The sequence below is a fragment of the Heliangelus exortis genome, chromosome 3 (assembly GCF_036169615.1).
Source record: "Heliangelus exortis chromosome 3, bHelExo1.hap1, whole genome shotgun sequence".
NCBI lineage: Eukaryota > Metazoa > Chordata > Aves > Apodiformes > Trochilidae > Heliangelus > Heliangelus exortis.
In genome coordinates, this window is record NC_092424.1 from 55067870 (window position 1) to 55083163 (window position 15294).

At 46.5% G+C, this 15294-nt stretch overlaps 2 protein-coding genes and 1 long non-coding RNA gene across 7 annotated transcripts in view; 1 reads left to right on the forward strand and 2 right to left on the reverse strand.

Moving 5' to 3' along the window:
* Window positions 1-10068: 10068 nt before the first annotated feature.
* Window positions 10069-11514, reverse strand: LOC139794738 (uncharacterized). Its single transcript, XR_011725244.1, has 2 exons — window positions 10387-11514; window positions 10069-10338 (listed from the first exon to the last, which is right to left on the reverse strand). It is a non-coding gene; the product is annotated as an uncharacterized lncRNA (long non-coding RNA).
* A 583-nt stretch (window positions 11515-12097) lies between these two features.
* The window catches only part of HIVEP2 (HIVEP zinc finger 2), a 139476-nt gene continuing 136279 nt past the window's right edge, over window positions 12098-15294 (forward strand). For all 5 annotated transcript variants that reach the window (XM_071740710.1, XM_071740709.1, XM_071740713.1 and 2 more), the window contains exon 1: window positions 12098-12425. The gene's annotated coding sequence lies outside the window, so the exon portion shown is untranslated. The remainder of the gene's footprint in view (window positions 12426-15294) is intronic.
* Window positions 12819-13466, reverse strand: LOC139795449 (uncharacterized). Its single transcript, XM_071742443.1, has one exon. It carries the CDS (start codon window positions 13464-13466, stop codon window positions 12819-12821), a length of 648 nt encoding a protein of 215 aa, XP_071598544.1.

Sequence of the window (15294 nt, forward strand, 5' to 3'; positions counted from 1 at the left end):
CTTGCTGTTTTCTTTAACCTAAGTAAGTCCTGTAAAATCTGAGGGCAAAAATATGTAGTCAAGTTTCACAGTGATGAAGGATTATCTGATTGATGAACTGTAATTTGTGAGAAAATACATTGTAGGCCCTAAGGAGAAAGAAAGAAAAAAAATCAATCACAAAACCTATTAAAACATTGTAACTATTCTCTCATAAAATGTTTGGCTCTTTTACATGTTATAAAAGTCAGTTTGTCAGAGTTATAAATAAGAGTATAGCTGACTAAAGGTCAGATTAATGTATACTGATGCAAAATGTATTACATCAAGCAGTACAGTAATTTGTGTAGATAGCTTTAGTCAGTCTATTACCTAACCTGATTGGATACTCAGGATACTTATAATGGATTTAATTTGGTAATAATAAAGTATTGCTTATGCTAATGGTGCTAGCCAGATTAATAGGTTTTAAATGGTTAGGGATACTTTATTGTCTCTTCATGACCGATGAGTTAGTCTATGTATGCACTGCACATTGAATGATGGAGACCAATATTTTAAACAGTATCATTACAGTGGTGCCAATATGGGGCATCTGAAAGTTTTTTTTTCTGACATGTAAAATGGTAAAGTTGAAATTTATGAAGAATTGCTCTCAATGTTTAATGTGTGAAACAGAAACTGTAAATAGCTGACAGAACACTAGGAAATTGGTACCGAGTGCCTCACCACTCCTCACTCAAACCATCTGTCAGGCACTTCATCAGGAAAAAAGAAATATATAATTTTTAGAAATTTTTGTTCTGAAAATGCAAATTAATATTTTTTTAAATTTATTTCCACTCACATAGATAGATCTGCTGCTTTTACACCATGCTTGCACAGAGATAGGGTACTTAAATACTTCAGAAGAAGGTTGTGAAGGCTTAGGTGGCCCATCCAAGATAAGTCTGGAATCTGTTTAGCTTTGCTAAAGGAAAAGTGGAGTGGCAGAGGACACCCAGTGCAGGTTGTCAAGTATCTTTAGCTTGTGTGTAGCTCAGTTGCAGATGCTGAAAACCCCAATTTTGCCCTCACCTCTCCTACTTACATATTCCAGCCACCAGTGCAAATGCATTCCTGGTGCCACTGGCAATTCAGCTCACAGCAGAGGAGAGGTGGTGGAACACCAGGGCTAGTGACATTGGGAAGGAAAAAATCATCTCTCTCAGTGACAACATGGACTTACATAATTTTAAACAGCTTGTGAAACTTCACTGCTTGAATATATGCCTAACTTGAGGCACACAGAGTATGGGGAAGAAAATATTGAAGCATATGCTTTAACTTAAACCATATTATTAAGTGCATCCTGAGTTGAGATTATTTCCTTCTCAGTATTTCTTCTCTTCCCATCCAGCAGAACATTATTTTTTCACTCTCTCCCAATATTTCCTTCCTTGCATATTGCCAGCTATCCCTCAGCTTTCCAGTTGCACATTTTTTCATTGCCTTAGGCTACCTCTGCCTTGACGTGTAACATAGGGGCTGGACATGGTGTGAGCCCTCTGCATGCAGTTCTGTACGGTGTTCAGCACTGAACGTGTTTTCAGGTTTTGGCTTGTGCCAAATGGCACTCTCCCAGATACACCTGAACACAGCCTGGGGAATAGCATGGGCTCAGGGTTGTTCCTGCCAGCTAATGTGTGTGGTGCTGCTCTATTTTGGGAAGGCATCAAAGATGCAAGGCATTAAAGATGTCCTCAGGGACAGAGAACTGGCCCCAGCCTGGTTCATTGGCTAGCATAGCTATAGCTTTGTTGTCTTCTATGTTTTATGAATCTGGCTGAAAAGCTATTAGAACCAAATTAAAGAGTCCAAATATGCTTAAGTGAATTTGGATTTAAGCATCAGAACTTATGGTATGGAGGGAAATTTTACTTCTGCACTGTTTCTAACTACTGCTTTGTCTCCTGTGAGCCTTGCAGAGGCAGAGAAGGGAAATGAAAAGCTTCTAAGTAGTGTGTTGTAAGTCAGCTAGCCAGTGTGAGACTATCACTGAAGATCACAGACTGCAGACAAGTTTATGTCACTAGTTACCTGATTTGTTGGCTCAACTATTTAATCCTTGATTTTTTGTTTTATTCTTGATTCAACTAAAAGGACTTTACTGAAGCCAACCTCAAAACTTTCTACTTTCTCAGGACTTCAGATGTTTGCTATGCTTTCCACAAATGTTCTCCAATTGTAGTAGCTTGAATGGCATAGACTATGCAGGCAATAACTTGTGATATTCAACTGAATGAATAATACCTATTCAGTCTCTGAGGTCCTGTGGGATGATACTGGAGGACTAGAACTGAAAGGGAATACCAAATCTGTCAGGCTACTTTACTGTCAACAGCCATCTGTTTTGATCTGTGTAATATCTCCTCTAATAGACTATTCTACCTGTACACCCTTTAGTTTGTTTGAAGCTATATCTGACATGACGGCTTCAGTGATACTTTTTTCCCCACAACACCTCTCACTTTCTTACTGTATCTGGCTGTTAGAATATTTTTAAAATTTTATTCTTTTAACCAAAATCCATCTTAATTTGCACTTCAGGAACATCTATTGCCTACAGTCATGAAGTGTCTTTAGCCATATTTTGGGGTTTGCTCTGAAACAAAAAATGAAATTTCGATATTTTGAAAGGGAAACACCTCAACTATTTAACAGACATTTACACTTACCCAAGATGGGAAAACAAAAAAAAATGTGGTCTTTAGTTTATTATATGGCTGCAAGTGAGGCTTCTGTGTTGATTGCTTATAGCACACCCTGTTAGCTGATTAATTTCTGTAGTTTGAAAATTTTCTGGATTGTTTAAATATAATCACATTTTAAATGAAGATGCCACAAAACATTTAGTTTACTTTTTTAGTAATCTCTGAAGTCCAGGGTCCTGGAGCCAGGAACACTGGTGGCCATGCTGGAACCCCAAGACTGAATATTTATATATGTTGGTACCCAGCAACTGATTTCTCCACCTGAACAGGTTTCTTGCAAGTTCCTTAACAGAACAGTGTTCTTACATTTGCAATTACAGTTCTTAGCTATAGGGAAAATGCTTTTTAAGCAGTCTGTCACTGTCCCTACAGACCAAAAAGATAATCTGATTTTTTTTTTTAATCTTCTCATCTCTACTGATTTCTCATAATTATATTGAGACCACAATTAAAAATGTTAATGAGCAACAGCCAATGAGCACAACCTGTTTGAACTTGGTAGTGTCCACCCGAGTGAAAAATGCAATCATTCTCAAAAAGAAAGTACTTTACTTACTTTCGTTCTCAGAAAGTAAGAAAGAAAAGAAGTAAGAAAAGTAAGTATCTATGTAGATGGATACTTACAGTCATTTGAGATGGGAAGATTGTCTGCACTATTGTACTGATTTGGGCCAAATAATATTTCTCCTCCTTGAGGTTTGTATCAAATCTCTAGGAAAAAAGATGAAAGGCACAGTTGTTCCTGCATTGTGAAGTCTAGACTACTCAAGCATTTGTTTAAATTTAAGCCAATGAAATATCACTGGTATCACTAGGTTATTCCTGCACTTAACAGTAAGTAGACTTTTACATGCCAGCTTGACTTCAGACTTTCCTGTCCTATACTGAGTCTGTGCAATTTTACCCAGCTCACATGGATGTAAGAATCACTGTGCAATCCTTACTGGGTCTTAAGTGATATTAAATATTCCATTAGAGAAATGTTGTTTCCATTACAGTTTACAATTTAACATTTAAAGACTATCATTAAAATATGGAGCTTTATAACATACTTTGTTCGTGTATGTAGCAGATTGCTACTTACTGGCAACTGGTCTTGTATTAATTTTTCAGAAATGTGTTTCCTGAATATGAGTAATGACTCACATCCCTTTCATACCTCTTTATTACAGATGAATGGTATATGGATTCTGAAATGCAAAACATATGCTGAATACCTATTAGGACTGACAATGCTTCAAAAAGGTTAGAAGTTCAAAAAATAAGTTAATGCAAAGTTTACTGTCTGGGTTTTTCGTATTTGTAAAGTTCTGGTATTCAGAAAATAGAGTTTATATTGATTTTTGACCGTTAGAGTTGGTTACATCATGACAAATCAGTATCCTGCTGCAGATCTTTCAATGCACTTTTGTTTTCAAAGCAGAAAATGAAATGTGCTCTGCAATCTCTCATTCTGAAGAAAAACAGTTCAAGAATGAACTGAAATTTTAATTTAATGCTTCTCCATTTAATCTTTGAAACTGAAAATCATGAAAAAGGCAAAAAATAGTTATAGGTTTACAGAAGGAGAAGCTAATTATGGCTTAACTCCCCTCCCCCACCAGCATCCTGGTTGGAAGATAAGAGCTGCCTCTGCTGAAGCCAGATGAAAGGTCCGTGTAGCTTATTATCCTCAAGGTGTGGCCAGTTACGTTGCTCAGAGAAAAAAAGTTTCTCTTTTTGTCCCCTATATCTTTTCTGTGATAGATCTTCTTCTGTCAGTAAGCAAGTGGCTCAGGGACTGATCACCCTGAGCACACACGTGCATATCAGCATTGGTTTAATAGATTTTTTCACAGCTAATGAGGCAAATATCATTTTGAAGACATTCATACTTTGGCTCCCCACTGCATTCTTCTGCTCCAGGGAGTGATTTAACACTAAACTTGCCATCACATTTTGTAGAACTGCCCACAATGACTTCCAGACCTTTTTGTGTTGGGTGACAGCTGGTGTAGACCCCATGACCGTGATGGCAAGTTTAGCATGTTATCTCTCCCCCTGTTTTGTGCTTGCTGACAAGGAGTTTTATAACCCTTCTGTCTCCTACATATGTGAAACCTTGAATGGTATGGTTTCAGATAGTAGAAACTTTAAAGTACTGTATGACAGCTTGATTAAAACTGTGACAAAACCAGTAGAAACGCTTAAAACTTTTATTATACATATTTTCAAACTGTAAAAATATAAAAAAATCTATTCTAAAATATGATTTTGCTTCTTTACTTTCCATCTGCATTTTTAATTAAATTCTTGATGAGAATTTTTGAGAACAATATTTCTTGGGAACAAATACATCCAATGCAAAAGTGTGATAAGCTTTACAGACATAAATGATCTGTTAATTTCAGTGAAACACAGTTTTAGACATTTTGATTATCTCCTGTAATGTACACAAGCAGAATTTAAATCACTGACTCCAAAGTGAAGGACTCTGATAAGCATGAAACCCAAAAGTTTTTCCAGTTAATCCAATTCCACAGTTTTTAATAAAAGCAATTGTTCTTGTTAAAATATGTATCTATGATCTCCTGTTACAACAGTTGAAACAACATTGACATCTGTTTCAACTTTTTTTTGATAGCAAAAATGATAGCAAAAATGATACATGAATAACTCAATGGCATGAGACACAGGTAACCAAAGGTAACTTTTTAGCTGTGTCAAACAAGTTGTGACAAAAACTGCATAAAGTTTCCTTTGAGCTTGTTCAATCGAATTACTAACTGAAGAAGGTGCACTATCAAAGGTAACTACCATCTGTCAGTAAAGGAATTTATTCACTCATTTGTTAAAAAATATTTACCTAAACAGTAAATGCCACATATGTCAGTATTGCAAACACATCCATGTGCCACGCTGATTGTTCCCAAAGCTAATATTTTCTTACAGTTACAGAAATAATTCTTGATATTTATCCCACTTCTGGCAAAAGTGGCAATGTAGCGATAACACTTATGCGTGGTTTCAGACAGAGGATTGATTTTTATCTCTAATTAGACTGCTTACACATAAATTAGACAGAGCTAGCCTGGAGTGTGTTTTCTCATGTCTTTCACCAAAGACTAATTCCTTATTCAAATCAGGAGTGTTCAGGAAAGGAAAAGCTCTTCAGAAAGTCCCATAGGTGTAGGACGTGGCTGAGGTCCTTCAGTAGGTGGCACACTTCCCTCTGGATCAGTGATGAAAGAAGGTATTGGAAGGATGCCTGGGGCACTGGCCTGTGGGAAGATTCCTGAGATGCAAAACCCGAAGGGCAACCAACGTGGTTAGAAAGGTTCCCATGGCATGTGCCAGAAGTGTAAAGGAGATAGCTTAATATGGCCGAATCCAAGGTAGCTACAACTTAGTTCATGCCATTTTGAACTGCCAAGATATTCTTCTTTTCCTTATTTTCAAGTGGTCTCTGTGCACTATGAAGAGTGGTCTGTTCCTCTCTGCAACCTGTACATGAAATTCTCTATATGTGAAGCAGTCGAGGTTTCTTTGAATTGGAAGATGATGCAAAACTGAAATCTGTCTATTTGAGAGGAATGCTAAACGAAAGGCCACCAGGTCTAATGGGAGTATAAATAGGTAAGCTTTTAGAAAATTGAGTCACTTAATTGTTCAGGTTATATATAACTCAAAAGTTGCTAAATCATTCCCTGTCTTTGGCAAGCTCTTCAGCTCTTCTTAGAAAAAGTGGGGCAAGGAGGGGGAGAGAGCTTAGTACAGTATACAAAATACATAGGAGCTACTACTCTTTATTTAAAGATAAATAACCAGTGCCTGATAATATGGCCCACTTGTTGGCAAGGCAAAATATTTTTCCAAAATGCCTAAAAGTAAAGGTCTTTCAAAAACTTAACTGGGCTGTGATCATAAAAAATATGATCAAAGAGAACCTAGCTATGCACTTACAGAGTTCATTTATCTCACATGAGAAGCACACCTAGCCACTTGGCTGAGTTTCTGGTTAGTATTGTAGATTTTCCTATTCAGCTTGTTAATTAGCTGTGAAAAAATGGAAATGAGTAAAAATAATCAATTTGCCCCCCCCCCCCCAGAATTCATGGGCTTTAAACAATGTTCCCATGAAAGGGCATAATTTCAGAAAATTCTTCCTTTTTCATTTCCACACCCCCAGTCCAAGGTCAAGTGATGACATGTTATTATCAAGCTGTTGATACACGCAGCATATTAATTCTGCATCTGGAAACACTTTGTTGTGGAGAAAATAACTTTTTTGTTGGTGGTGGTGGTTGTTGGTTTTTTTTGTTGTTGTTGTTTTTTTTTTTTTTTTAGGAAAGCTCAATATAGCAGAGAAATATTTCTCCTTCAGGAAATACAGCCACTTGTTAATTGCCAGGCAAATAGTACTCCCCTTCCTTTGGGCCCTCTGCCAGAGTTATTTACACACAGGCTTGTTCAAACTAACCACCCTGGCTCCTTCACACCATTTGATACCACATGAGCTTGAAGCTGTTGTGGATAAAGAAGTGCTTCACTGTGACTTCTTTGTCTTCTGTGGAGGAGTCACGGGCACACTCCCTTATGAGGAAAGATTACCCTTGCTTACACAGGAGAGCAGACAAACAAGATACAGCAGCCTGGATCCAAGGAACACAAAGGGAGAGGTGTTGGGAGGGTGAACTGGTGATGTCTTTTGCTTTTTGCTTCTTAGTGAAACAGGTACTCAGACACAATGGGGAAGTGGAACGTGGTGGGTGAAAATACATTTTATGTTGTTGAAATGCATCACTGCTTGCTACCTCTGAGAAAAAAGAGCTTGAGAGAGTCAGTAGAAGGTAGGTATCTCTCAAAATAAAAATTCCCTCAGTTATCTGGGCTAATACTTCTCTATAAGCTGATTTTGTGATGTGTTTGGAATCCAAAGTAGAACAGGAGACACATGCAGCTCGTTCAGGACTCTAAATGAATCTTCTGATCTAGCTCAGTCTCCCTTCACACCCACTTTCCCAGCCCCAGAGCTGCTGCAAGCGCCCCTCAGGCTCTCCAGGAGTCCCTGAGGAAGTGCTGGTGGTAGGGACACTCATCCTTGCTGGGTATTCATCATCCCAGCATCCCCAAATATTTTGCAGTTTTACTTGTAAGCATAAGGAACACTGTAAGCAGGGAGTTAGAAAAGGCAGTGATGAGGGCAAAGGGACAAAGACAAGCAAGAGACATTGCAGTCCAGGCATTTGGAAAAAGGAGTGAAGGAAAAGGGAAGGAGGCCCCTACACAAATAAACACAATGTGCTTTAAACAGCATTGATTGGAAACTATCACTATTTGCTTATTTATGAGGAAAGGCATTCCCAGAAAGTTTCCCATAGATCTTCTCAGTCAATCAGACCTTAAGAATGAGGATGCTAAACAGCAAAATTATACCACTAACACTAATTTTAATTTGCATTTAATTTCCATTTTGTTTTACACTCCTCACACTGAAATCACTAGACAGTATCCATCCTTTATATAAGGAAATTGTCTCTTCTGGGGTGGCTCAATCTGTAACAATTATATGAAGAAATAATGTGATTGTGCGCACAGGTTTAGGTACCAAGTAATTTTCCCCGAGAAAGAAAGAATGAACTTCTTTAAAATTGTCAGCTATTTTAGGAATGGTTATTTAACACTTCAACTCAGCTGCAGTATTACAGAAAAACTATGCAATGCTTTCTATTATCTGCTTTGGGATCAACACAGTTTATAAAACCGATGAATTCTGTATCATCTGAGATCAAACCAAGTTTTCAGAATAATTTATAATGTTTCATAAGCTGTGAACATAATTGCTGAATATTATAATTCTGCATTGTGCTTGCTACTAGTGCAGCTGTGATGGCCATGGTGCTATCCAAGCAGTGAGAATTACTTCTTCTTCTGATGAATCTGCAAAATCTGTGCTTAAATAACAGCTGTAAATCTCACACCTGAAAGCTCCCTTAGTTCTTTTCTCAGCTTAGTTAGAGTGATGGCTTTATTAAATGCTGGATGTAAACATAAAAAATGTAATCCAGAGGGAAATTATAGGATAGTATGATGCATCATTATTAGGACATCATTACTGAGTTATGTTGTTGTCACAAGTAGGCGAGGGACAGTGAATCAGTTGTCTTCTGCTTCTCTGTGGAGTTACTGGCAGGAATTTGTGAGGAAAACTAACTCAGCATCCCAGCTGCATTGCCTCTGGGAGCCAGTGCTCCTGCCTCCAGTTCCCATAGGAGGGGAAAGGGGTATCAGCCAGGGATACAGGTAAGCCTGCACTCAGTTACACCCATTCCTCTAAAATGGTGCACAAAGGGCAAGTGGGCTGAAGGAGCCATGCAAAGAGTTTCCTGCCTCTTTGTTTAGGAAGGCTAGGGACTCCTGCAGCTGCCTGTTGTTGCCTCCCAAAACCTTCCCCAGGGCCTGAGCCAAGCAAATTACGTATGATAGCTGAAGTTTCTGAGCACACATGAAGTTTCAGTCTCTTCTCTGGAATCACTAAGGTGCCCTGGAGCTGTAACTCCACTGTGTCCACTGGGGAGCCACGGCAAGGAAAACGTCTGTGGCTCAGATGCTACAATACTGAGAGAATGTGGGAAAGGACACAAACTAAAACTTTTTCAGATAACCAAGGTAACTGTGAAAAGACCCTTCTTTTGAAAAGCGTTATGGAGGTATTTTTACTTTGAGATCAATTGTCAGTAAATTCTTTCTTCAACATTATTTTGGATACTGAATCTTTTTGCAGTAGCTTCTGTGAGTTGGTCTCTGTGACAATAAAAATGAACTCCTGAAGTCTTGTGAGAGGTGGGAGAGAGGCTGACAATGCTGGGCACACAGCAAGAAGTTAAATGTGTTGGTCAGAAATCTGCAGCTTCCCAGAGGGGAAGACACTGGCAGCCATCATTTGGGGGCAGAGGTAAACACAGTTGCTGTGGAAAGAAGTAGGATGGGAAAACAGCAATTTAAAACAAATCTTAAGTACGCCTGTCTCTGATGTATTCTGACATGACATCAAATAAAGATCACAAACCCAAGGTCAGTATGTTTGCCCAGCCAGAATAATTCCAGTCAAACAATACCCAGTCCCAGGAACAACAGTACCACACTGAAAATCAGGAAAACAGACGTGCTCACAGGCTGAATAAGGAGCAGCTCTCAGTTATTGTAAGATTACGATCATGCAAGATGCTCGTGCCCGTGTCACTTGAAGTGAGGCCAAAGAAACCCAGACACTCTGCTGAACCTCCTGGATTGAGCACAAGAAGTCCTGTGAACCTGGCTCAAAGGCCATCAAAGTCAACAGGGGTCAGGGACCACGTTGGGATGACAAGGTATTTATTAATAGATTCTGTGCCCTTGTATTGCCAGCCCCAAGCACTGGGTTGTTACTCCCTAAAAGCTGCAGGAATGACTTATAGAATAGAAATAGAATATAAGTTCTTAACTATTGAAATGGTGAAATATTGGTTTTATTCGCCCTGGCATCTGCCACAAGAATGCCCGCTTTCAGGATTTATGCACACCCTCTTTCCTTTTCACACGAGGCTGATTATTTTTTTTATGTTAATCAAGGTAATACTCTCGGGCGCTAGTAGGACTTCGGATGGTGCTGCGCGTTGGCATCACTTCGAATCACTTAACAGCAGCCTTCAAATGGGGCTGAATGGCTTCCCCAAAGCAAAGTCATTTTGCCCTGAAAACTAAACGAAGACCCTGCCAGACCCTGCGCCACGGAGAAGCCAAACCAGGCGAAGCCCGAGCAGGGACCCCCGCGCTGCCGGAGCGGCCGGGCGGGAGAACCGGTGGGCGAACCTCACTCTCCGAGCCGCCACAGCAAATCTAAGGCAGGGGAACGCTGCTCCCCATAACCTCCCTCGGGTGTAAATAACCCAAAGCCGCTGTTGCCAGCAGTAGCAATCGGTGCGAGACCCGGGCCAGCTCCTGCCTCAGCGACGGCTCCGGCACCCGGCTGCCGGTTCGTAGAAGCGGGAGCGCGGTGGGGCGGTCCCGGGAAGCACAAGCACCGCCTCTCCCCTCCTCTCGTCTCCTCGCCTCGCCCCGCCGGGTGGGTATTCCCCCTGTGGCGCCTCTACCCGGGGGGTGGGACTGCCCCGGCGGCTTAAGCGTGAGACCGGCCCCGACACCGGCCCCGGCACGGCTTCGCCCCGCCCCGCCGGTGACGTTGCGGACGCTCATTGGCTGCGTGCGGCCCCGTGAGCGGCGGAGAGGGGAGATGGGGTCTCGCCGTTAGCAGGCGTGAGGCGGCAGTGGCGGTCCCCGGCGGGGCGCATGGCCCCCGACGGCACCGGCCGTCCGTGTGTCCTCCCGGTGGTGCGGGCCGCTCCCGAGGAAGGCGCTTCGCCGCGGAGCTGGCGGCGAGAGGCTGTCAAAATAAATGCGTGTTTCAGCGGCAGAGCTCCAGAGCCTGGAGCGCCCTCGGCGTGCCGGCCACGGGCTGGCGGGAGGGCTGACCGGGCTCCGGGGCGGTGGTGAGCCCCGCCGTGCTGCGCGGCCCCTTGCAAAGGGCTGTGTCGTAGGTGGTGAGAGGGGGTCGGGGCGGCCGCTGGCGGAGACCTGCGCTGTTTGAGATGCGCCTACCAGGGTCGGGCAAACGTCGCTGTCGGGCAGGTTGTGCAGCCGGGGACTGCGGCCGGCATGGGGAGCCCCGGCCTTGTATTGTTCTCCCTGACATAACGTGATGATCTTGTCCAGGCAGGAGCGAAGGGGCGGAGGGGCCGGAGGAGAGGGAGAGAGGAAAAAAGGAAAAAGAAAAAAAAATAAAAAAGGAAGCGGAGGGGAGGGAGGGGGCAGGAGGATCCCGCGTCCTGGGAGGAAATTCTCAGGCCGGGAGGACGCACGGCTGGTGCAGGGCGAGTCGGGGCTGGCTCTCCTGGGAGTTCCCTCGACGAGGGGGGGGGGGGAGGAACTGAGGGGGAAGGGGAGCGGCGGTCTCCGCCGGCGGGGAGAGGCCGCGGCTTCGCCCTCCGAAGCCCTGCCTCCTCCCTCCCCTCCGCGGACGCACGGCGCACCGCGCTCCCCTCACTGCCTCTCCGCACACCCACCCGCACACGGACACACACGGGCAGGACAGGGCAGGGCAGGCGGCGCCCATCACCCCGCGGCCGGGAGCTGCCGGTCGCGCCCCGCTCGCGTCCCCGCCGGCGCGCGGGGGGACCCGGTGACGTCACGGGCGGCGCGCTCCCCGCGCTCGCTCCGCGCTCGCCGCCCCGTAACTTCTGTTCTGGGAAGTGGTGCCAGGAATAGCCCGGCAGATCCGCCTGCAGCGCGGAGCTGCTTCTTCCCTCCCTCCCTCCTTCCCTCCTTCCCTCCCACCCTCCCTCCCGCCGCGGCCGGCCGGGGCGGGCTGCGGCTCCCGGGCCTCCGCCTCTCCCCCGTGCAACACCAGCCCCTCCGCCACTGTCAGGGTGATGGTGATGATCCTTACCAAAAAGAGGGAGAGAAATGACCTGCCTTACGTTAAGTGCGTGAAGCGGGCGCCCCTCGGCCGCTGGAATATCTCTGTCTGTCTTTATATATAAAGAAGCACCGCGAGCCACCTCACTCCAGGCGAGCCCTTAGCAAAGGAGCCACAAGAGCGCCCGGCGGGATCAGCAGCGGCAACAACAACAAGGGCACCGGGAGGGCTTCCCTCCTTCCTCCTCGGTGACTTCCCAGGTGAGCAGCAGCGGCTGCTGCCAGCAGCCCCCTCCTCCTAGCTCGCCGTTTGCCCGCCGCTCGTCCCCTGTCACCGGCACCAGCTGACAGCCGCGCCAAGCCGCCGGCGGGGGGCGGCTGCCGGCGGCGGGGGGGAGGGGGGGGCACTTCGGCGGCGGGGCTGGGGTGCGGGGCGCCGCGGGACTGCGTTTCGGGCCGCGACGGAGAGAGCGCTTTGCTGAACGGGAGGGTCTGACGCCGGTGCTCCAAGTGCCGCCGGAGCAGCTGGCCTTGCCGCCGGGCGCCCCCCGGCCTTGGGGCTGCAGGGGTAAATGGAGGGCAGGCGGCGGGAGGCGCGGGGGAGGGCGCCGGCGGGGGAAGCCGGCGGGGCTGTAAAACCGCCGGACCGGTAAGTCACCTCTGTGGCGGCGGCTCAGGGCGCTGGTAGTCACCGGCGCCGTCCCCGGGGCACCTCGGCCGGAGGCCCTTCCCCCGGCCCGGGTCGGCCCAGCCTGCCGCCCCGCTGAGCCGGCATAGGAGGCGGCCGGGTCCGGGGACAGGCCTTTGTCGGTGACACGCCGTTAGGAAATGCGGGGAATACCCAGCCTGTAAGTGTATGCAGATGAGGCGCAGGCTGCCTTGCGTAATCCCCTCCTGTGGCGGGGAATGGGCATGGTCACCGCCGGGGAGAGGCGCCCGCGGGGGGGCCGCCCCGACGGGGCTCTCTCCACGGCCTCGGGCGCCCTGCGGCGGGGGGGCACCCAGCGGAGGGAGCGGGGGGGGGAGGGGAGAAGGGAGGGGGCACCCGGGGCCACCCAGCGGGGAGGGCAGGGCAGGGCAGGGCAGGGCGCCGGGGTTAGCGAGGGGAGAGGAGCGGGGGGGTCCGCTCCGGCTGGCAGCACGGCTCCGAGGGGGGTGTCGACGGGCACAGGGGGGGTCTGCGTGTGTGCGGGGAGACCCGCCGCTGTGCCGGGCGGTGCGTGTGCGTGCCTGTGTGCGCTGCGCCGCGGTGACTGTTCCCTGAAGTGGGTGGGACGTTGGCCCGTTCCGGGAATGTTCCATGACGTGTAAACGCCACAGGAAGGGGGTTAACGAGGGGCTCGGCCGGGGCCGCCGCCGGGGCCCTCCCTCCTTCCGCCCGCCGGCGGGGCTGCCGCGGGGGTGGCGGCGGGCGGGGGCTGGCAGGGGCTCGGTTCCTTATGTAACGCGGGGTACGCGTGCGGCCGGCGGTGATTATGTAAGCGGCACGTCCGCGCCTGTCGCACAGGATACCTCACACCGGCACCGCGCAGCGCAGCGGGGGCAGCCGCGGCGGCGGCAGGGACGGACGGACGGACGCTGCCCGGTGTCTCGCCGCGTCCCCGCTGTATAGGAGAAGCGGCGTGGTGAGGGGAAAACCCCGGTTCACCCCGGGTGATGCCCCGCACCTCCGCATCCCGCTGCGACCTCCCCGTCGGGGGCTGGCGGGAGGCACGGCCTTCCCCTCTGTGGGAGGGAGCCCGAAGTGGAGGGGTGGGAAGTGATGTCTCCGCTGCAGCCGGTGCTCTGAAGAGCTCCGGCAGCTCCAGGGTGGGGAAGCAGGCGGGAGGCCCCGGCATCGGCCCCGGGGGCTCGGCCGGCCGCTGGCCAGCCTGCCTTGTCTCCGCGGACAGGCGGCTGGGGCTCGCCCCAGGACAACGATAAACGTCTCCCGAACTTAATTTCCCAGAAAAAGAGTTCTCTGTTTTTCTTATTAGTTGGCAGCAATGGTCAAATGTTATTTAGAGTGGGTGTTTTTTTGTTGTTGTTGTTTTTTGTTTTTTTGGTTTTTTTTTTCCTCCTTCGTATGGTAATTGCAGAAATTAAACTTATACTCAAAGGCTTTTTTTATTACAGTAATTCTTAGGTACCCTTTTAAATTAAGCTAACAGAAATACTAATGAGTTTCCGCAGAAATATTTTGCTAAATAATTTCCTTTCATTTTAAAAATCAAGTCAACTTTATATTAAAGCCTGTCTGGTTTTGTATGTTATTAAATAATACAGCAAACATTTTATGCCTACTTAGCAAGGGTGTTACTTTTTTCCCCTAGTAAATCTGTACCGTGAACTATTCAGAAGGGCGAGCTATAAATCGGGTAGCTGGGATGGCAAAAGCAAGCGATTAGTGGATAGATGTGTGTTCCCCTGCTCGATGGACCTCCTTCAGTTCCGTGTTTGTGCAGCTCCTAGCACAAGGGGGCTCCTGTTGTCATAAGGAGTCCTGGGGCACGGAGTAATTACAGTAATTACTGAATTCAAAGAACTACTGGTCTAACAAGGTACAGATTCAGTGGCCCCGGTTTTTTAAATTGTTGTTATGAATTACTACTGACTACCAGATGAATTTGCTTCTCCGGTTATTGAGGACGCGGTGCAGAATCCTTAGTATTTTGATAGTGAAAATGATACGCAGACGTGCTAAAAATGTACATCTGTTTTTAAAGATAGGAGAGTATTTGCCTGTTAGGTTTGAAATGTGGACATATTTAGATAGGTGCCCTGTAACTTGGGGGTTTTGTTTGTTTACAGTTAGATGTTAAATCTTTCCTTGTCCTTCTAGTTAGGAGAGACTTCTGAAACTTCATGTACAAATTACCTTCTTCATGATTTTTTTGCTTTGCCTAATTTTTTTTTAAAAATTGTTAGTGGTGCAGATTATGCTGAGAGGGTGTTTTCCATGTGAGGTTTTGGGGTTTTTTTTAAGTTATTACTGTTACCTGTAAATATGAATAAAGTTACTGTGGCTTGCTGATATGCAGAAGCAGCAGCGCTATGGTACGAAGTCAGAGTGTCATTACTTCTGCTGACAGATCAATCAAAATCTTTAATGTTTTATAGGCTATTGTATTGCTATTGTTTTTTCAATGGC

Coding starts and splice junctions, on each gene's coding strand:
- LOC139795449 (XM_071742443.1), bottom strand. CDS start 13,466: ATGGAACATTCCCGGAACGGGCCAACGTCCCACCCACTTCAGGGAACA.